This window comes from Leucopleurus acutus, assembly GCF_964270905.1.
Source record: "Leucopleurus acutus genome assembly, chromosome: 8".
NCBI lineage: Eukaryota > Metazoa > Chordata > Mammalia > Artiodactyla > Delphinidae > Leucopleurus > Leucopleurus acutus.
Window position 1 is genome coordinate 13,397,308 of NC_139151.1, and position 20,603 is coordinate 13,417,910.

A 20,603-nucleotide genomic window follows, 5' to 3' on the forward strand; every position below is an offset into this window, starting at 1 on the left:
CTTGGGACCTGTGGAAAAGTACTGTGCAGATATCAGATGAGGGGCTCTGGGCAACATTAGGGCTTGTCGATTTGCAGGATCTCTCTGTCTCTCGCAAAAGCAGCCTGACACAGTGTAGAGTCAGACAGGCCTGTTGTATATCTGAGCTCCACCTTGGGTAAAAATTACTTAACCTCTCTGAGCTCTAGTTACCCCAGCTATATAATGGGAATAATCATGCTTACCTCACCGGGCTGTCGTAAGGATGAAGTAATATCCAGTAAGATATAACTTTAGGTAAAGTGCCTCGCACATCCCATCATCCCTGGTTTGAATCCTGGTTCCAAGCAAGTCTCTTGACCTTTCTGAGACTCAGTTTCCTCATCTGTAAAATGGGAGTTCTAAAAGCTACTGCTCTAGGTTGCTGTAAGGTTTCAAGGAGATACTGCTTATGAAGGGCATGGCCCAGTGCCTTTCAACTCAGGGTGGTATTAACTTCTTCTGCCACTGGGGCCAACTCCAGCTTCCTTTTCAAGACCCCTGCTCCAAAAAGACTCCTAAGTGAGAGGGGGATGAACTGGCCCTGCTTTACCAGAATCTATACCCACCAAAGGCAACTCGTTCAAATCTCCAAAGAAACCCCCCTTTTGGATCCCTGCAGAATCAGGGAGAGGGTTCCGACACTTCCCTCCTCCTCTTGTGCCTCACCACTCTCCACCCCACACCTGAGCGGAGAGGAACATTTGGTCTCCACTCCCCATCGAGATGCACTGTGGGCTTGTGCCCGTGCTGCAGCCTGAATGAGCTGGCCCGACACCCAGGACCCCAGAGAGGCTTTATGCTGGTGTTGTGGGTAGTTGGGTCAACCAGGGTGTTCTAGGGGCAGGGCTCCCGAAAATCCCGGCCACTCCCATTCCTACCTGCTCCACACCGTGCTGCTCTCAACAAGGCTCAGTCCATCGAATGCCAAGGCTGCTGCCCAGGCCACAAACAGGACACGGTTGACAGCTGAGCCTCAGGCCAAAGAGCAGAGCATGATTGGCAAAGGGGGACAAATTTCCACCTCTCCAAATGCAAAGACACTCGTCATTTGCGTCCCACCCAAACTTGGGGTAGGTGGGGGAAGCTTAGATGGAGAGATCGTGGATCTCAGAAAAAAATTTCCTTTCTGATAACATCTAAACACCAGTTTAGATGCAGCCCATCTAAACTGGTGCAAGCCCAGTACAGCAGGCATCCAGGGAGAGAAGGGAAAGAGAAAATGATGGGTTCTCATTCATCAGAAGTAATAGCAGCTAATGTTTATTGGTTGATGACTGTATGTCAGAGCCTATTCTAAGTTGTGTATCTTACCTATAATTAACCCTTACAACATGACTGGAAAGTAGGCTCTATGACTGTTCTCACATTTGGATGAGACTGTGAGACGTGGAGAGGTTGGCCAACACAGACAATCAGCTCAGCTGCTACGTAGAACCGCCTCCTCCAAGACGAGCAGGGCCATGGAGCGGGAGAGCCATGGAGTCTGGAGTCTGGCCAGCCTGGCTTTAAATTCCCCACTTATGGATGGAGTGATTGTGGGAAAATTCCTTAACCTCTCAGAGTCTCAGCTTTCTCATCTATAGAATTGGAATAATCCCAATGACCTCACAGTGTCGCTCTAAGTAATAAATGGAACAATAAACATGAAGCGTTTGGCGCTCAGCGCCTGCACACAGGCAGGATCCAATAACTATTTCTATCGTTATATTATCTTGACTACAATGGGGAAATCACTTTGGAGAAAGGAATCATTTCTTCTCACCAATGATCTCCTGCCTGAAAATTCTGTTCTCCATCAACCTTGTTACTCAATAAGCCCAGCTTATTCCCTGTTGAAGCTGCGCTGGTTTACATATCCCTCGTTCTGACATTTTAAGGAACTTTTCAGACCTGTCTCCTTCATTGGATAGCAAGTAAGTTCTCTGAGGGCAGGTCTGTGTGTATTATTTGGGGGTGCCTCTTCCCAGTGCTGGAGAGCTTCCATTTTCCACTGCCTTGTCTTTCTGTGTGGAAGGATCACAGCTAGAGGAGCATCTCGCCCTCTGCCTCCTGGTAGAAGTGACCTATGTCCCTGGTGAGTCTAGGTCAGCTGTCCTCACTGGGGATGACAGCAAACCTGAAGGTCATTCTCTGAAATCTCTGTGGTGGTTTTTCTGTCTTGATAATTAGGAGGCTCCATTTGCATTTACCAGGCAGAGGACAGGCATTCGAGACATCCTGCGACGCAGAAGACAGTACCAGACAAGAAACTCTTGCTCGTGTCCTGTACAACTCGCATCCGACTTTCAAACGCCCCACTGGACACTCGTGTCAGTAAAAAGCCTGCCTGTACCACACGAGCCTAGAGCCCAGTTCCAGTCTTTATGCAGGCACAACGTATCTTTGGCACACTTCTGATATGCACTGACTTTTTCCGGGATGCCATTTTCTGTATAAATTGAGGAAAGATTATATTTTATTTTGTTTGGAAGTTTACCAAGAGTTGTTTAACATTTTGGAAAATCATGGCTTTTCAGCTGCCAGCAGAGCATACCAATATCAGTCTGTACTTGTGTCTGTCACCTTCATATAGGCGCAAGCATCCTACTAGCTCATCAAACCTTCCAGAGGAATGTGCCCAAGCATTTACTTGCTGAAATACATATTATATCATTTTAATTTTTTTCATTCTCCTTTGAATCCTTATTCAAATGAGAGTATCTTACCGATTTTTATGTATGTTTTCTATAAATTTCATTCTAGGATATTGAAGGGGCTTTATAGCATCCTTGTTACAAGGAACATTCGGTCTGATAAGGCTAGGAACACAGGTTTAGAAGGAAGTGGGTGTGTGCGACCTGACACCTTCTGAGACCTGCCTGTTGGCTCGGAGGGTACTTTATGGTCTGTTCTCCACCAGCTCTATCTGTGCCAGGTGGATGTATTTAATTCTGGAGCAAGGCCTTTGAAAGTCCGTTGTGGCTACACATCAAAGCCATGTCCCCCAACAAGTTAAGTGAATATAAGTTCTGGCCTGTTGTTCAAGTGCAGCCTTTTAGAATAAATTGTACATTTTTTAAAGGGTATCTCCTAAAAGCAATATTTTATTGCTCTCCTCTTCTCTTGTTTGACAAAGATATAAGAGCTATGTTTTGATGTCCACTCTACATTTTTTGTCCATCTAGGCTTTCTGGTAGAATTATCCACTATCTTTGTCATTACTTTGTCTCTATAATTTTATTGTTAAATGATTTTTATAGCAATGTTTCCTAGGGTAGCCGTGTCACTTTCTTTTTGGCGATAAAAACACTCTAAAAACAAACAAACAAAAAACCAACCCAGTCCCCCCTGCAGCTCTATCTGTCAGGCTCCTGTATCTATTTTTTTCAACTGCTTTGGTACCTTGGAGGGGGAAGGAAGAAGGATGTTATACATCAACACTCTAAAACCCAACCCTACTGCTTAGGGTCGAGCAAAATGTGGCTTGCTGGCTCTGCATCCTCTTCTCTTAGTCTGCCCATCCACCCTCAATAATCCTGCCTCAACCCGGAAGTACAGGACCAGAAGAAGGATCTTGCAGCAGAGGGAAACAAGCCTCAGAGGATCAAGAGTTTCGCCATCCTTAATTCTCATTCTCCAAGGTCTTTCACAGGGAGGTCTCAGAGTCTCCCTCCAGCTTATGGGGCCAACTACCCCTGGCTCTACACACCTGCCTGGCTTTCCTAGACTCACTGAACCAGCCCCATCAGGATTATTACAGTGTAGGGGCCCTCCCTCCCCTCCGCAGCCTCTGCTGCATTTTCTTCCCACCAGCTGGGAGCTCCCGTGGGCAGGGACCACGTTCTACTCCCCTCTGACCCCTCACAGCTAGACACAGGTTTGTGCAACTAAACGGTCAAATGTGGTCAATTAATTCCCTCCCTTGTCCTCTGGCGCTCAGCTACTGTGGTGCCGGCCCTCCTGGGGCTGCTCCCTGGGTGCCTGGGGGAGGGGCTCACTATGTCTTCACTGCAGACCTTCACTTGAGAGTCTGGTCCTGCCTCCCCTGTGTCTCCATCATGCGCCTCCCTGAGAAGCCTCTCCATCGTTCAGAATCCTCAGAGACCTTTCCTTAGTCTGAATGTTGTTGATTTTAGAGAAGATGCCCCATTGAGCTGATTAAACACTACGATCAACGCATGCCGGGAGCAGCCAGAATCCGTGGGACTGACATATATACACTAATATGTATAAAATAGATAACTAATAAGAACTTGCTGTATAAAAAATAAATAAAATAAAATTCAAAACTTCAAAAAAAAAAAAAAAAGAATCCGTGGTAGCTCACAGTCATGAAAACGGCGAAGGAAAATCCCATTTGATTCAAAACCAAACGCTCTATGGGAGCACAGTGGGACCACTGCTCTGGACTAGCTGGACGGGTTCCCGAGAGAGGCACTGGAGGGCTGAATGTTGTGGCCGCAGGAGAGCTGAGAATGCTGCCAGGCCTGGGGCTGAGATAGAATCCCAGGCCACTGGGTCTCAGTTTTGGGGGTAGGAAGCTCAGGGACAGAGACGCCTACCAGCTTGCTTCAGATTCTCTTCTGGCCTCAGAGAACTTTTGTGAAGTCTTCTAGCAAGACTTAGCTTTCAACAGCATAGGTGGAGACATCGCTCTGATGGGTCTGGTGGACACCCACAGCCCTGGATGACGAGGAGCCCAGAAGTCACCGGCACAGAGCAGGGCAAGGCTCCCCAGGTGTGCATCTGTCACTGTGGACTCTCCAAGCCCCTTTAAGCCAATGATACTTCCTAGTGTTCTTCTGAAGTTAGCTGTTGGTTGAAAGAGCAGGAAATGGGGACTTCCCTGGTGGCGCAGTGGTTCAGAGTCTGCCTGCCAACTCAGGGGACATGGGTTCGATCCCTGATCTGGGAAGATCCCACATGCCATGGAGCAACTAAGCCTGTGCACCACAACTACTGAGCCTGCGCTCTGGAGCCTGTGAGCCACAACTACTGAGCCCGCAGGCCACAACTACTGAAGCCCACACGCCTAGAGCCCATGCTCTACAACAAGAGAAGCCACGACAATGAGAAGCCAGCGCACCACAACAAAGAGAGTAGCCCCCGCTCACCAGAGCTAGAGAAAGCCTGAGCTCAGCAACGAAGACCCAATGCAGCCAAAAAAAAAAGAGCAGGAAATGGAAGTGGAGAAACTCTGTGAACAGGAGGCTGTCCCTCAGGCTCCTGACTTCACCCACAGGGCACTCAGCCTTTCCTCCCTCCCTCCCTCCCTCCCAGAAGAGCCCTTCTCTTCTTCTAGGCTAAACCCTGCACCCATGTTCTCTCTTTTCTGTCTCCTCTATGGCATCTCCTATCTCTCCCCAGGCCCACAACCCACCAAAGTCTCCCTCATCCCCAAAACCTTCCCTTCACACTGTCTCCATTTTCAGCCAACATCTGCATCCCTTTATCATCCCACTCCTTGAAATGGAATTCTGCAATCCTCGTCTCCATCATTTCCTAACTTCTCCTTACCCCTCGATGACAGCAATCTGGCTTCTGCTCTCACCACAGATGCTAGAGACGCTACGATGAGGCCACCAGTGTTCACCTCACTGCCAAACCGTGGCCACTTCCAGGCTGGGGCTCTACAATATCTCTGCGTGCTGTGATGCTGTCTGCTATGCCCACCTTCATATGAAAGTCTCTCCTTTGTGGGTGTGGCTCTCCTCCCATCCCTTTAACCACTCCTTCTTAGTCTCATCTATGGGTGCCCATTCCTCAGCCTGTCCCCTACATGTTCCTTGTCTCCAGGTCTGCCCTGGGTTCTCATCCCAGTCTGCGCACCTTCCCTATAGGTGACCTCACTCCCTCCCATCACTTTGGTTAACACGATTCGATGGTGACTCCTCAGTATGCATTCTGACCTGTCTGCTGGGCTCCAGGTCCAAATTTCTCATCATGTATTGAGCACCTATTGTCCATTATCTGCCCTTCGTCCTCTTCCCATCATCTGGACAAACTGGCTGGACCTCCCGTTCTCTTGATCTCTGGTTACAGTCCCACTGACGCTCAGTATCCCAAGCTAGAAACCTAAGAATCCTGCTGGACCCTTCCCCTTCCTTAGCTGTCCATATCCAAACTGTTGACAAAATCCTCCTGGTTTTATACCCAAAATCTCTCTCAAATCTGAGTCTCTCCATGCTTTCCTGACACAGGAATAATAATAGCAAATACCTATACAGTTTACACGTTCTAGACATTGTCTAAGAGGTATACACGCGCACACGCATACGCACGCACACACACACGCACGCACGCACGCATACACACACATGCTACCAACAGCCCTGTGAGATAGGTACCATTATTCTCCCCACCTGTAAGATGAGGAGACCGAGGAACACAGAAGTTGAAGAACTTGCCCAAGGTCACACCGCCAGGTAATGCCAAGCCCAGGAGTCAAACCCAGGTCGTCTGGCTCTAAGTCTGTGTGCTTAATCCCTCTCTTTGGCATTGCCAACTCCTCCTACCACAATGGCATCCCATCAGGCCTCTCTTGCATCAGTGCGTCATTCATCCTTCCTTCCCTCCGCACCCACACCCCCTTCTAAGGCTTTTCCATTAAATCAAACTAGTTATGCTTGAAAATGCCCACAGGATAAAATCTAAACTTCTTGGGAACTCCCTGGCGGTCCAGTGGTTAGGGCTCTGCGCTTTCCCTGCCGAGGGCCCGGGTTCAATTCCTGATCGGGAAACTAAGATGCCACAAGCCATGCAGCACAGCCAAATTAACAAATAAATAAATAAACTTCGTTGCTGGGTGTTCAAAGGTCTGCACAATCTGGCCCAGCCTCATCTTCCACCATCACACCCCATGCTGACCTTCTCACAGTTCCCTTTTACATAGTGAGGCTTCACCCTTACTGTCTCCTATGCCTGGAATATTCTTGCCTCCCCTCTCTGCCAGTCAGTCAAACCCCCTTCTCTTCCCTTGTCACCCGCTTCAACACCATCTCTTTGGTGACATCCTTGGGCACTATCTCAGAGCTCAGTACTCTTATGTCTCTTACAGAATGCACTGCAGAGTTCATTGCCATTTATCTTCTTACCAATGACACACTCTCTCCAGCTCTTAGGAAAGACTAAATATTCAAAGAGTGAATGTTTGGCCCTAGATCCAACCTGCTGGGTCCTCCTGTCTCTGCCCCTTGAATTTCAAAAGATTCTTTTCGCTGGATCACACAAGATCATAAAGGCTGGAAAGATTCCATGTGACATATTTCTCCTCACTCTCTACAGCTCAGGGTGAAGAAATGGACACTCTCTTCCCCATTTCTCTTCAAAGAAAAACATGAAAGGAAAGTGGAAGCAAAACCAAACAGAATATGGCATGAGACTATTGATGGGACCATAACGTACAGACTGCAGGGGCCTTAGCAATCATCTGAAGCAAATGTCTGCCTTTTATTCACGAGGACACTAAGGCCCAGAAAGGGGAAGAGGATTGTGCAGGGTGGAAACAGCACTGGCACCCAGGACCTCTGATTCCCTGTCCAGGGATCTGGCCTTGTTCGGTTGCCTCCCAACTCTGTCTTAAGCTTTCCTGGGGACTGAGGGGTGGCCCTGTTTCTGGGTCTCTGGGTCAGCTCACAATTATCTCCCAAACAGGCTCAGGCTGCTTTCCTGGGACCAGGAAGTTAAGAGGCTCAGCATGAAACTTCATGATGAGGCAGCGTCCTTCGCTCATGCAACCTTAGGACAGCCGTGCGCCCAGAGCCTGGCTGCAATTCCCAGCTGCACCGCCTGGCTTGGGGCCTTCCAATGTGAACCTCACCAAGGGCAGCGACTCATCCTTTGCTCTCCTGCGTCTGCCACCCCGTCTCTGTATCAGACACAGAGGCCGCGCCTACACAACACTCCTTCTTCCCCTCCCCGCTCCCTGCACCTCCCACTTCCTCCCAGTTAGTCATGGTGAGGTCACACCCAGCCGCTGGCTCCCAGGCCTCTCTCTAAGGACGATGTGTATGTTCAGGAAGAGGGGAGTTGAGAGACTGCAGAGGAGGCTGCTGCAAGGCATCATGGGAAAAATGAGCTCTGGAGTCAAAGAGATGTGGGTTCAAGTCCTGGCTCTGCCAGCTGACCAATCGGAGTGACCTTCAGCAGATTACTTAACCTCTCAAATCCTTTGCCTAATCAGGTGGGGCTGCCTGGGGGGCAATTTCCTTACCTGTCTAAGGGGGATAGTAACACTTGGTATACAGTGAGAATCAGATGAGATAAAGTGACAACAGCACTTTGCCCAGTGGCTCGGGGTCGCCAACTTTGGTTTACTTCCCTTGTTATGAAGCACGAGGGTATCACTGTCAGTGCAAGGGCCTGAGAAATCCTGGCGCCCACCTGCAGGCCCGCAAGTGAACTGGTGAGAATGGGAGGGTGTGGGCCTTGGTATCTGAGGCATCCGAGAGACAGTGAGAGGGAGCGAGGAGGGCCTTAGGGAGGGCGTGGACGTGTGTGCTTGTGCACAGAGAAGAGCTCCAGTCTAAGTGTGTAAATGAGCGTGACCAGCTGAGCCACTCTTCCTCCCAAATTCCAACCTCTTTAAAGAAAAGATCTTTGTGTCTGTTCTCGTCAGTAATGAGAAACCAAAAACCCTTCCCAGGGGAGGGTGGAACTCCCCCCTTCCCACGAGGCTCATCGAAGGGAAGTGAACGCTAGTGAGGCCCTCCCCTGACAGAAGCCAGGAAACTTTCTCCCAACTGGTGGGGAAACCATACCCCAAAGGATGTTCAAAGGGCCGGGGCCTCTCTGTAGGCTGCTGGGGCCAGAGGGGCTGTCCCTAGCCTTGTCCTAAGCACGAGGGTTTCCCAAGTTCTAGAAAGATCACACAGGCAGCCAAACCCACCGGGCCTGTGGAGCGGGCCACCTCCGGGCTGGGCTGGTGCCACCACGTCTTAGTGTGGGATGGGCTCCTCCACGTGCATCTCGTCCAAGGGACCATGAGAGGCAGACCCTCGGAAAGCACAGGCAACAGGCCACATCCCAACCAGGCCACATCAGGATCACTCAATCCTCGGGAATGTCCTCCATCCTCCTGCCCTGGAAACAAACCTGGCCAAACTATCCCTTAGCTGAGAATCTGTCTCATCTTTAAAGACCCTGAGAGAGAAGCTGATTCCACAGTCTCCCTCCCTTGGTAGCTTTTCCATTGTTTGATAAGCCACATTGGCTGCAAGTCCTTCCTTGTAGCTCACCTAGATGTGTCTTTAACTGAAGCCTACCTCTGTCTTAGGTCTTGAGGGAAGAGGGAGAGTAGTTGGCCTCCATGTGTTAGCAAACTTCCCCAATGAACACAATTGCAGAAGTTGCCTAAGAGGTTTTGGGTTAGGACTCCAGATTGTTCCTCTCCAACCGTGAAGGATGTACCCAGAGTTAAAAGCCTTTCAGGAAATGTTGGTAGGGACTTCAAATCACTCTACAGATAAAGGAGGAGAAGAACATATGTCTGAGTTTGACCTCCACCCCTGACTTGCTTCTAAACTTGGACTCTGGATATGAGTGGGAAGGACCCCTAGTGAGTATCAAATGTATCCCCAAATTGGGGTTGTCTTTCCTTCCCCCTGGCTGTCTCCTTCTCTAGCCCATTCTTCTCTGCTTGACAAACTCTACTGACTCTTCAGAGCTAGAATCAAATATCACCTCCTCCGTGAAGCCTGCCCTGAGCTACCGGGAAGAATGAAGTATTCTCATTTCTGTTTGACACCATGCTTTTTACACGCCTTCAATAAAGCATGAATGAGATTGTATTATAATTATCCACTCAAGAGTTTCTCTCTCCCCTCCCCTCTCCCTCTCCCTCTATCCCTATCTCCCCCACTCCTCAATCTAGACTGTGAGCTCCTCCAGGGAAGAGATCATGTCTTAATTTTCTTTGTATTCCCACATCTGGCACAGTACATGTTCCCTCCCCCACCCCAAATTTATGAAATAAATTAATTTTTCAGCTGAGAAAACTCATACTAAAAATATTAAGTGACTTGACCAAACTTATACAGCTAGCTGGTGGCCCAAACAGGACCCAAACCCAGGCTTTCTGACTTTGTTTCTAATTCTCACGTCTCTGCCTCACTCTAGGGCCCAGTGTTGCTTCCTGCTTGTCTCCAATTTAGACTTTGTCCCCCCAATGAACCCTCCCACCATCTGCCTCTGACATCACACCTTGTCTTCGCCCTCAGCCCCCAATCTTCCCATCAGCCTCTAACTTCAATGGGAAGGTCCTCTCTTCATTCACCCTCCTCTTTACACATCCAGATCTATCCATCCTTCAATCCATCCAACAACCACCTTCCCCTGCCTGAAACCCTCCCCGACTAACTTGAACTCCACTCAGCTTGTTCCTTTAAAGGCGCCCACCTTGTATCTCCATTGTCCCACTGAGCTGGGTTACACCCTCCTTCCAGAGCTCTTTTTGTCCTGGCTCCCCTGTTTTGTCCTCTATCTTCTTTTAAATTGGGAGTTCCTTTGGCTATTTACAATAGCCAGGACTTGGAAGAAACCTAAGTGTCCATCGACAGATGAATGGATAAAGAAGATGTGGCACATATATACAATGGAATACTACTCAGCCATAAAAAGAAATGAAATTGAGTTATTTGTAGTGAGGTGGATGGACCTAGAGTCTGTCATACAGAGTGAAGTAAATCAGAAAGAGAAAAACAAATATCGTATGCTAACACATATATATGGAATCTAAAAAAAAAAAAAAAGGTCACGAAGAACCTAGGGGCAAGACGGGAATAAAGACGTAGACCTACAGAAAATGGACTTGAGGACACGGGGAGTGGGAAGGGTAAGCTGGGACAAAGTGAGAGAGTGGCATGGACATATATACACTACCAAACGTAAAATAGATAGCTAGTGGGAAGCAGTCGCATAGCACAGGGATATCAGCTCGGTGCTTTATGACCAGCTAGAAGGGTGGGATAGGGAGGGTGGGAGAGAGGGAGACGCAAGAGGGAAGAGATATGGGGACATATGTATATGTATAACTGATTCTCTTTGTTGTAAAGCAGAAACTGACACACCATTGTAAAGCAATTATACTCCAATAAAAATGTTAGAAGTAAATGAATAAATAAATAAATCAGGAGTTCCCTGAGGAACCCAGCCCTCCATCTTTTGCACCTCCACAAATTCCTCTACACATAGTCAGGCCATGCAAACAGACTTGCCCAAGAGGCAACTCAAGCTGAGCTTTGATGGGAAAGGAGTTGTGGTCTTAGATTCCAGACCACATCCAGCCTACAGATAATCCTAAATAGGGCTGCGCTGTCAGTACTCTTCTGAGGACATAATGAAGAGGTGACCCCAACGTTGGATTGTGGATTGGGGGAGGGGTTGGATGCAAAAGCCCTTGAAAGACACCTTTCAATTCTGAGAGCTATGAGTCTATGAATAAACACCCTCAAACTTCCCTTAATCTTCTTTGTGTCCCCACACCTAACATAGTATGAATGACCCCCAAAATTTATAGAATAAAGGTTTTCTTCTGAATGTCCTTACCTGTCTGTTGAAATCTAAGCCGTTTCGATCATTTCCTGGAAGAGATTAAAAAAAAAAAAGAAAACATTAATAGCTAGCAGGATTGGAAGAGACTGAAAGTTAGTGGAAAATAGGATGTTGGGATGGGCTTATCTTTATTTTGAAAAAGAACAAAATGCCTGCCCTGTGGCCAGAATCTTCTTGCTTATCCTGTTTCCTGGAAAAGTCTTTGGAAAATCTCCTTCAGGAAGGTAGGTAACCAGGGAAAGGGGAGACTGACTTGTCCAAGGTCACATAGAGTCTAACTGAGATTAGAACTTGCCACACCAGACTGCTTCTGCCAAATGCCCTCAGACAGAAGCTGTGATACATGCTGTAATGGAAAATCAAGGAATGGCCGGCCACAAATCCTAAAGGAATTGCCCGAAGGCAGGAAGGCCTCCCGCTATCCCAGCCCTCCAGCATTGATGACACCTAAATCATGTCAGGTAGATGAGTGTCACCCCTGTTTCCACCCACCCCCAACTTTCATTCTTGGTTTTATTCATCTTTTTCCCTTATAATAAATGTTGGGTTGAAAAAGTAAATGTGTGCTTAATAGAGAAAACTTTTTGGTACAGAAAAAGTAAAAAGTAGCAGAAAAATCCATCTGTAGAGAGGCAGCTGCAATTAATATTTTTGTATATTTTATGGTCTTTTTTATGCTTGTTTTTCCTCATTGATATATATCGCTCTGTATAGATTTTTTTTACTCAATTTTTTTTTTTTTTTTTGCGGTACGTGGGCCTCTCACTGTTGTGGCCTCTCCCGTTGCGGAGCACAGGCTCCGGACGCGCGGGCTCCGCAGCCATGGCTCACGGGCCCTGCCGCTCCGCGGCATGTGGGATCTTCCCGGACCGGGTTACGAACCCATGTCCCCTGCATCGGCAGGCGGACTCTCAACTACTGTGCCACCAGGGAAGCCCTGTATAGATTTTTTACCCTGCATTTTCCAGTGAGCGTCATAATCTTTCTCCTACACTATTAAGGAACGTCATAAATCTTTCTCCTATGTTTGCAAAGATCATTTTTAATGGCTCCATAATATTCCATTTATGGAGATACTAAAATCTGCTTAAACATATACCTGTTATTAGGGAAATTGCTTCCATTCTTTGCTATAATGAAATTTCCTATTCATACAGCTCTTCAGGGCAGGAGCTGCCAAACAATCTTCCTTTGTGCCCCATGGATTATTGGCTCTATAATGGCAAGAAAATGATATTAAATACCACCCAGAGCCTAGCACTAGGCTTAGTATATAAAAGGAGCTCAAGTTATATTGGTTGAATGAATGAATAAATGAACATGTGAATGAATTCAGAACTTTCAATCAGAAAATTCTTCTGCTTTCCGTCGGTTCTTCAATAGCTTTGGAATGAAGTCCAAATTTCTTAGTATAACATATAATTCCCTGTATGACCTAATTTCTGCCTACCTTCCCTGCTTTGTCTGCTGCCTCTCATGATCTCACCTCCCTCCCTCCCATGTACCCTGTGCTCCAGACTCATGGAAAGCTCCACACGCGCCACACCTCTCCCGTTTCCACACCTCCATGCACTGTTCCCTTCCACAGAGTTGGTCCCCCTTCTCTCTGGTCCTTCAGGCTTCTCTACCAGCCGCATGGCACATGTCATGTAACTCTTTATTTGTCTGCATGCTTCTCTCTCCCTCTCGTCTCTGAATTCCTTGAAAACTAGGAGGATGACATTCATTTTTCTCCTCGATGGCCACCACAGTTCCTAACATGGGGCAGAGGCTCAAGAAACACCTGACAGATGAGTGAATGGGGTCCAGGAGAATCCTCTGGAGCTTTGACCTAAGCCCCCTTCCCTCTACTCTGTTCTAAACAATGGGTAAGTGAAGCCCTTGCCTGTATGATTGGTTGTGAAGCGTCTCCGAGAGCAGCTGGGCCAGCAAGATGACAGCAGAAGTTGAGGGCTCCAGGATTCCGAGATAGAGGAAATTCGTGAGACGGGAAGTCATCTTTGAATAGCAGCCTGATTTTGAGACTAACGAAGACTAAATAGATAATCTGTGAGGGGAGTTAAGATGGGAAGGGCCCACAGACTGAAAATAGTGTGTGTGTGTGTGTGTGTGTGTGTGTGTAGACTTAAAGATAAAATTGCTTTTATATTAAAAATTATTTCATGACATTGTAAAGGTGGCCTAGTAAGGAGTGATTTTAAAATTTGACCAAAAAGCAAATTCATTCATTCCACAAGTATTTGCTAAATACACTCTCTATACCAGGCACTGTTCTAGGCACTGGAAATATAATACTGGAAAAGATAGACAGAAGTCCTTGACCACACGGAGCTTCTTTTCTAGTTGAGGAGACATGAAAGGAATAAGAAAACAAATATATAATTTCATTTAGAGAGAGTTACTATGGAGAGCAATAATACATGGTCAGGGGAAGAGTGTGTCAGAGGCTGTCCATAAGCAGGGTGGTCTGGGGAAAATCACTCCAGACAGAGGGATCGGGACCTGAGGGAGGCAAGAACAGGCTTGCCTGCTGAGGAACAGTGACGAGGCCAGCAGGGCTGGAGACATGTGGATGGGTGTGACCAGGGGAAAGATGCCGTGGGTCTGGCAGGCGGGTTGTGCTGAAGACTTCAGCTTTCATGCCAAGGACGTTGGGAAGTGATCAGAGGGTTTTGAGCAGAGGAGTGACATGATTTGACTTAAGTGTTTACACCTGCGGTGATCAGCTGTAGGGATGAGCAAGGAGGAAGGGAGAACAACCAGGAGGCTATCGCAGTGGGTCAGATGAGAGGGGGCAGTGTGCAGGATAGAAGGGCAGCCGTGCAGGTAGTGAGAAGGACCTGGATTTTGAATTGATAGCTGACAGGGCCAGCTGATGGCTGCAAGGAGTGGTGCGAGGGAAGGAGAGGCAGGATGATTCCTAGGGTTGGGCTTTCTCCATGGAGTGAGTGGTGGAGTCATTCCCCAAGATGGGGGTGACTCAGGGAGGAGCTGGCTGGCGGTATAAAATCAAAAGCTATGTTCTGGGACGTGTTAACTTTGAGATGCCAGTTAAAGATCCCAGGAGAGACAGGGAAAGGAGTTTGGACTCAGGCTAGGTGTCAGGTCAGAAGTACAGGGTGGGTAGTTTTCAGCTTATCGGTGGTATTTAAAGCCATAGGACTTGATGAGTTTACAAAGGAACTGAGTCCAGATGAAGGAGAGTAAAAGGGTCAAGGTTGGGAATGATGGGGAAGGGCCCGCAAAGGAGACTAAGAAAGAGTGGGCACTCAGGTAGGAGGAAGACCAGGCAGGTATGGCGCCTGGAAGGCAAGAGAAGGTGTGATATCATTACCTCCAGAAGAGGTAATAACATACATGGGAATGAGACCTAGAAAGGGAGAGAAACCTTGAGGGCCAAAACAGTCCATCTTGGAGAGGTCATCGGGATTGTGAACAATTAAGAAGTCTTTACTTTCGATATCTGCGGATGCCGTCAGAGTGGTGTTTGTGAGATCCACAAAACGCAAAAGATAAGCAAACAGCACGCAGAGATTAATTTAAAAACCCACCAGCCAACAAGAGAACAATTTCTCTTGTCCAGGAGTCTCTCCAGGGTCTCTCTCCAGAGGCCTCTCCCCTTGAGGACGCACCTGCTGCGCCTGGAGCCTGAACGTGGAGTCTCCCCTTCTCATCAAACTCATCCTGGCCTGCATCGGTATCATGATCTAGTCCTCCTGGAGTCCCAGGCTGACTGAATGGCTGGACTGGAGGGGCCCAGGCCACGCAGGGCCTCCCAGGAGACAGACCCCTTTACTCTGGGGCAGCAGAGAGTGGCACTAGCTCAGCACTGGGAACTGAATAAAGGTTCAGTCCCCCAAAGTGACTTCACCTCCGATTCTGATTCCACTGCTAAGCAGGTCAGAGTATTCTCAGGAGACATGGCTTCCTCCGGCTGGGGAGAAGGAACTCAGAGCATCTGGGGGCCTAGGTGGAGACACCATGACATAGTCTAATACGGGCGTTAGTTCATTTCTGATGACACTGTTGATTCTCTCTCCAGATCTGGCTGAGGGGAAACGGCCTCAGCCCTCATTTTACTGCTGCTTCTTCCTTCTTCTCTCCCATGTTCATGGACCTTGTTCCACCTGGCACCTCTCCCCACCCAGCCTACAGAAAAGGCCTGGGAGGCGGTGCCTGGCAACTCTGGGACAAGATCAAGCTCACTGGGGTTCTGCTGCTGCCCTAATGCTCTAGGTTGAGAGGTGACCGACAAGCCATTCCCAGGACCCAATTTATTCATTTTTGAAACAGCGAGGAGGGCACCCCTCTTTCCTAGAGAAAGAAAGGGATGCAATCACCATATTGTGGGAAATACTGGTCCACAATCACCAGAAACTTGTTTCCTACCCCTTTAAGCTGTGGTGTGCAGGAGTAGTAGGGCATACTTGAAACAGTCCTGGACTTGAAGTCTGAGAATTAGGGCTCAAGTCCTGGCTCCATCGCTCCCAAGCTGTGTGACCTTGGTCAAGACAGGAAGCTCCAGAGCCTCCTCAGGCATCTTGATGGCAAAATAAGGCCATAGTTTCAATTCCACCCACTTCCCAGGAATACAGTAAAGCTCAACTATATGCTGGGAAGCACTCTCCAGTTGTGGGCTGGGCTCCACACGTCCCGGGCCACTCCTCCATCAGGCTGAGCCTGCTCCTTTGTCAGGGACTTTGCACATGCTCTTCCCTCTGACTAGAATGCCCTCTCTCCCTAGAATATACACATTCATCCTCCAAGACCCAACTCAGATGTCACGTCCTCCATGAAACTTATCCAAAGCAAAATGAGGGATTTCCTCCTCTATGTTTCCACCTCTCCTACTTATACCTCTTCCAGCACCTACCACATTTTTTAAACGTCAGTGTTTTGTGTGTCTGTTTCCCTCATGAAACTGGGAGCTCCTAGAGGCCAGGGTTATTACATCTTATTCATTTTTGTACCCCAGGAGCCTAAAACAGTGTTTAACACATAGTAGGAACTGAATGACCATGTGTTTAATTGATCCAAATCACTAAGAAACTGCTACAGAAACGAATCTTCTATTCAGATCTAAGACATCATAGGTGCCACCAGCTGCAGAAACCTGATCATATTCTATTATCCAAGTTCTGACTTTGAAAGATGGCAGCCACTTGCAGAAAACAAACAAAGCAGGACAGACACACAGAGGGGCCGGAGCATTATTTTCAGCATTGGAAAGATACTGAAGTCCAACCTCAGAGGGGAGCACCTTGCGGTGGTCACACAGCCTCAGAGACCTTGATTTCGGGCTAAAGCTTGGATTTTGCAACTCCCATACTCATACAATTTTCGCAATAAACCCACTGCATCCCAAGTCCAACACAGAGAAAACCAAGTATTAGACTGTAATCAACAGTTTAGGCAAATAAGCAGTATTGAGGCCGATCAAATCTGGAAGTGATTTAAGGCAGAGAGCGAGATTAATTCAGACGACTGGATGATGAAATCAGGATTAGAAAATATTTTGGTCGATTCTAATAAGAGGCCAAAACCAACAACATAGAATGTAACAGGAATACATCTAAGCCCTACATTTAGGTTAAAAAAGGTCAATTGTATACATAAAAGATAGAGGAGGCTGTAATTAGAAATGATTAAGGTGGTAAATTCTATGTTTAAATTTTACGTTTTATGTTTAAATTTAATATTGTATGTTTTTTACCACCCAAAAAAAAGAGAAAAAAGTAGAGTTTTTTAAACTTAGAGAATTATGTTTTGACAACTACTCTAACCCAGAAAGCTAATTTTCTACCTCATACTGGCTAGGCAACTAAAGTAGTCAAATTGCTCAAAAGTATGCCCTACCTTTAAGCCTATCTGCTACATACGATCTGGCAATCCTACTCTGGGTGTATATCCACAGGAAATTAAAACAGGGTATCAAAGAGATAGCTTCACTCCTCTGTTCACTGCAGCATTATTCACTATAGCCAACCTAAGTGTTCATCAATGGGTACATGGATAAAGAAAATGTTATGTATATATAACTTGTTACATGGTTACATTCAGTCATGAGAAAGAAGGAAATCCTGCCGTTTGGGACAACATGGATTGACCTTGGGGGCATTATGCTAAGTGAAATAAACCAGACTGAGAAAGACAAATACTGCAAGGTATCACATACGTGGAATCCAAAAAATAAAAATGAAAAAGAGTCAAACTCATAGAAACAGAGAGTGGAAAAGTGGTTGCCAGATGCTGGAAGGGTTCCGAAATAGGGAGAAGTTGGTAAAAGGGTACAAACTTTCAGCTATAAGATGAATCATGTCTGAAGATCTAATGTATTACATGGGGACTATAGTTGACAACACTGTACTGTATAATTAAAATTAATTAAAATTAATTAAAATTAATTAAAATTAAAAGAGTGGAACTTAAATGTTCTCTCTCACACATATAAAGATAAATATACAGGTGATGGATGTGTTAATTAACTAGATGGTGGGAATCCTTTCACAATGTATACACGTATCAAATCACATGATGTACATTGTAAAAATCTTACAATTTTATTTACCAGTTACACCTCAATAAAGCTTAAACAAAAGACTCTGGGCTACAATGTGAAACCTGATAAAGAGTTTTTTCAACAATACCAATAACCAACCTCAAACTAGAGCAATGGAATAACACAGCAGATACATATGGTGATTAAAACTTCAAGTGTGCATAATTTAAGATACGTGACCATCAAAATATCTATACTCTGTATTTTACATTTTCAAAGAGGTTAAATCTCCTAAAGAAATATAATATAACTCTCCCTCCCAAACAAAAACAAAAAAGTGATTCCCATTTCTGTTTATTGGCAGACAGTATCTGGAAATAAACAAACTGCAGTTCCTTGTGGGGAGGGGAAGAGAGAGGAGGCTGGCGCTAGTGAAAAAGCGCATGTGAAAAAGAAACCCAAAAAGGGAGAATTTCAGTTGACTGAAGCCAGTATTGGCCTGAGTGTACTGCACAGGTGTGGTGTAGCTGCTTAAAAAGCTAATGCTATCCTGTACATCAGCAGGCATGCAGACCGTTGCACATCTCTGCTGAGAGCAGCACTTGCAGATCTCAGCTGAGAGCATCACGTCCAGTTCAGGGCAACATTTTTTAAAGGGACCCTGATGAACTGGGCTGCGCAACATGAGGACCAAGACGGTAAGGGGCTTAGATGTCACACCAAATGAGGAAAGGATATTTAGCCTAGAGAGGAGAACACTTACCCTTAGATGTCTTTTACATTTTAGACACACATACTACCATATTTAGGATTGAAATGTTATAACGTCTATAATTTACAAGAAAATATTCCAGTGACAGGAATGGCAGAAATGTGATGGTTGTTGAGATTAGGCAATGAGTATATGGGGCTCATCATTTCAGTGTCTACCTTTGCGTGCGTTTGAAATAAAAAGTTAAAAATAAAATATTTCCCCCCCCAAAAGGATGAAACCAACATGGCAAGATGTTAACAACTATTAAATCCAGGTGATGGGTATATGGTTGTTCATTAACAGCTGTTATGGCTGTTTCTTCTCTTTCTATGTATCTGAAGTTTTTCAAAATAAAAAATTCTTAAGTAATTCAATGAGGGAACATTTGTAAGATCTTCTTGGCATAGTGCCTGGTGCATAGTAAGTGCTTCAGTAAATGTCAGTGTACTCTTCCTTCCTCCCCCAATATTGGCATGGATGTGAAACAGGCTTAGTCTGCAGCTGCAAAGACCCAGCTCCACAAAGGTCATTGGTGGAGGTTCCTGGGAAGCAGGCTTCACCTCAGTATAAGGAAGAATTTTGTAAAACATGGAATTGTCCAGCAGTGAAACCCACAGTTTCACATCAACAGGGCTCCCCATTGCTAGGAATATTCAGGCAGAGGTTGCTTATTTCAGGGATGTTATAGAAGTGGTATTTGAATTGAGGGGCAATTTGATAATATCAAGAGGGGGATCTCGGGTGATCTCAGGGGACTGAAAATTCCTTCCATCTCTAAAGTCCTAGGATTCAATGCAGCGGATTGAAATGTACCAGGGCTTTTTCTTCCCTTCCCAGAAGCTGGTCACTGTGTAGCATTTGCAGAGGGAGGCAAGGAAGGGCCAAAGAACTCTCCCCACCGTTTCCCTCTGTCCTGTTTGTTCTGCCCACAACTAAAAGATATGAACACAGAGGGCAGAGATGGGGCAGAAAGGGCTCACAAAGGAAGCTTCAGAATCCTCTCTTTGGATGTCTTGGGGCAGATGGGTAAGAACTGTGCCAAGCTGGAAGGGACACCAGCTAAGGTCTCTCCAAGCCTCTTTCGGTTCTCATGGTCTCCTGGGAAACTCTGGACCATGAAGCTTCTAGCAAGAAAGCCAGAGCGCAAACACCTTGGAACTATGGCTCACGGGGCTGGGAGGGACCTGAAGAGATGATCAGGGCGAGCGCTCTGCCTTTGGGAAAATGAAGCCTTATTATTCACCCCCATTTTACAGTGAGAAAACTGAGTCTCAACAAGGTTAAGTGATAATATGTACGAAGTAACAGAGCTTTTAAAGTATGGGCATGTGTTGGGAATGATCCTCAGGGGAAGACAAAAACCCATGTCTCCAGTCCCAACGTGGTACATCCTTCCCACGCTAGCGTTAACGCCACTGCTAGCATCTCTAAAACTCAGACAACGTCTGAGGACTCCATCCAAGCTCCAGCTAAATGGCCCAACTCCTGAATCTCCCTGGTCCCACACGGTACCCAGAACTGTTCATCTATACCAAAGAGCTCCAGACAAAGGAAGAGGCCGAGAATACAGTTCGAGGGATTTGGGTTAATTATGAAGACAACATTCCAGTTCATAGAAAATGGGATTTAGTGACCAAAAGAGGGTAAAAGGCACCTTGAATCGGTGGGGAGGCCCGGGATTCTGGATAGAATTTCCTTAGGCCAGGATGGCCGTAATACCCAATGGAGTCCCCATGAGAAAGGCCATGGATCAGTCTGTAGGAGGTGCGCAGGGGTCAAAGGCAGCTTCCGCCTCTGCCT

General features: G+C 46.7%; 1 protein-coding gene across 1 annotated transcript in view; it reads right to left on the minus strand.

Annotated features, from left to right (window-relative positions):
- Positions 1-20,603, minus strand: part of POU2F3 (POU class 2 homeobox 3) — a gene marked incomplete at both ends in the record, with an annotated part of 78,905 nt that overhangs the window by 37,158 nt on the left and 21,144 nt on the right. The window contains one exon of the mRNA XM_082844342.1: positions 11,545-11,579. Within this exon, the coding sequence (XP_082700468.1) occupies positions 11,545-11,579 (35 nt within the window). The remainder of the gene's footprint in view (positions 1-11,544; positions 11,580-20,603) is intronic.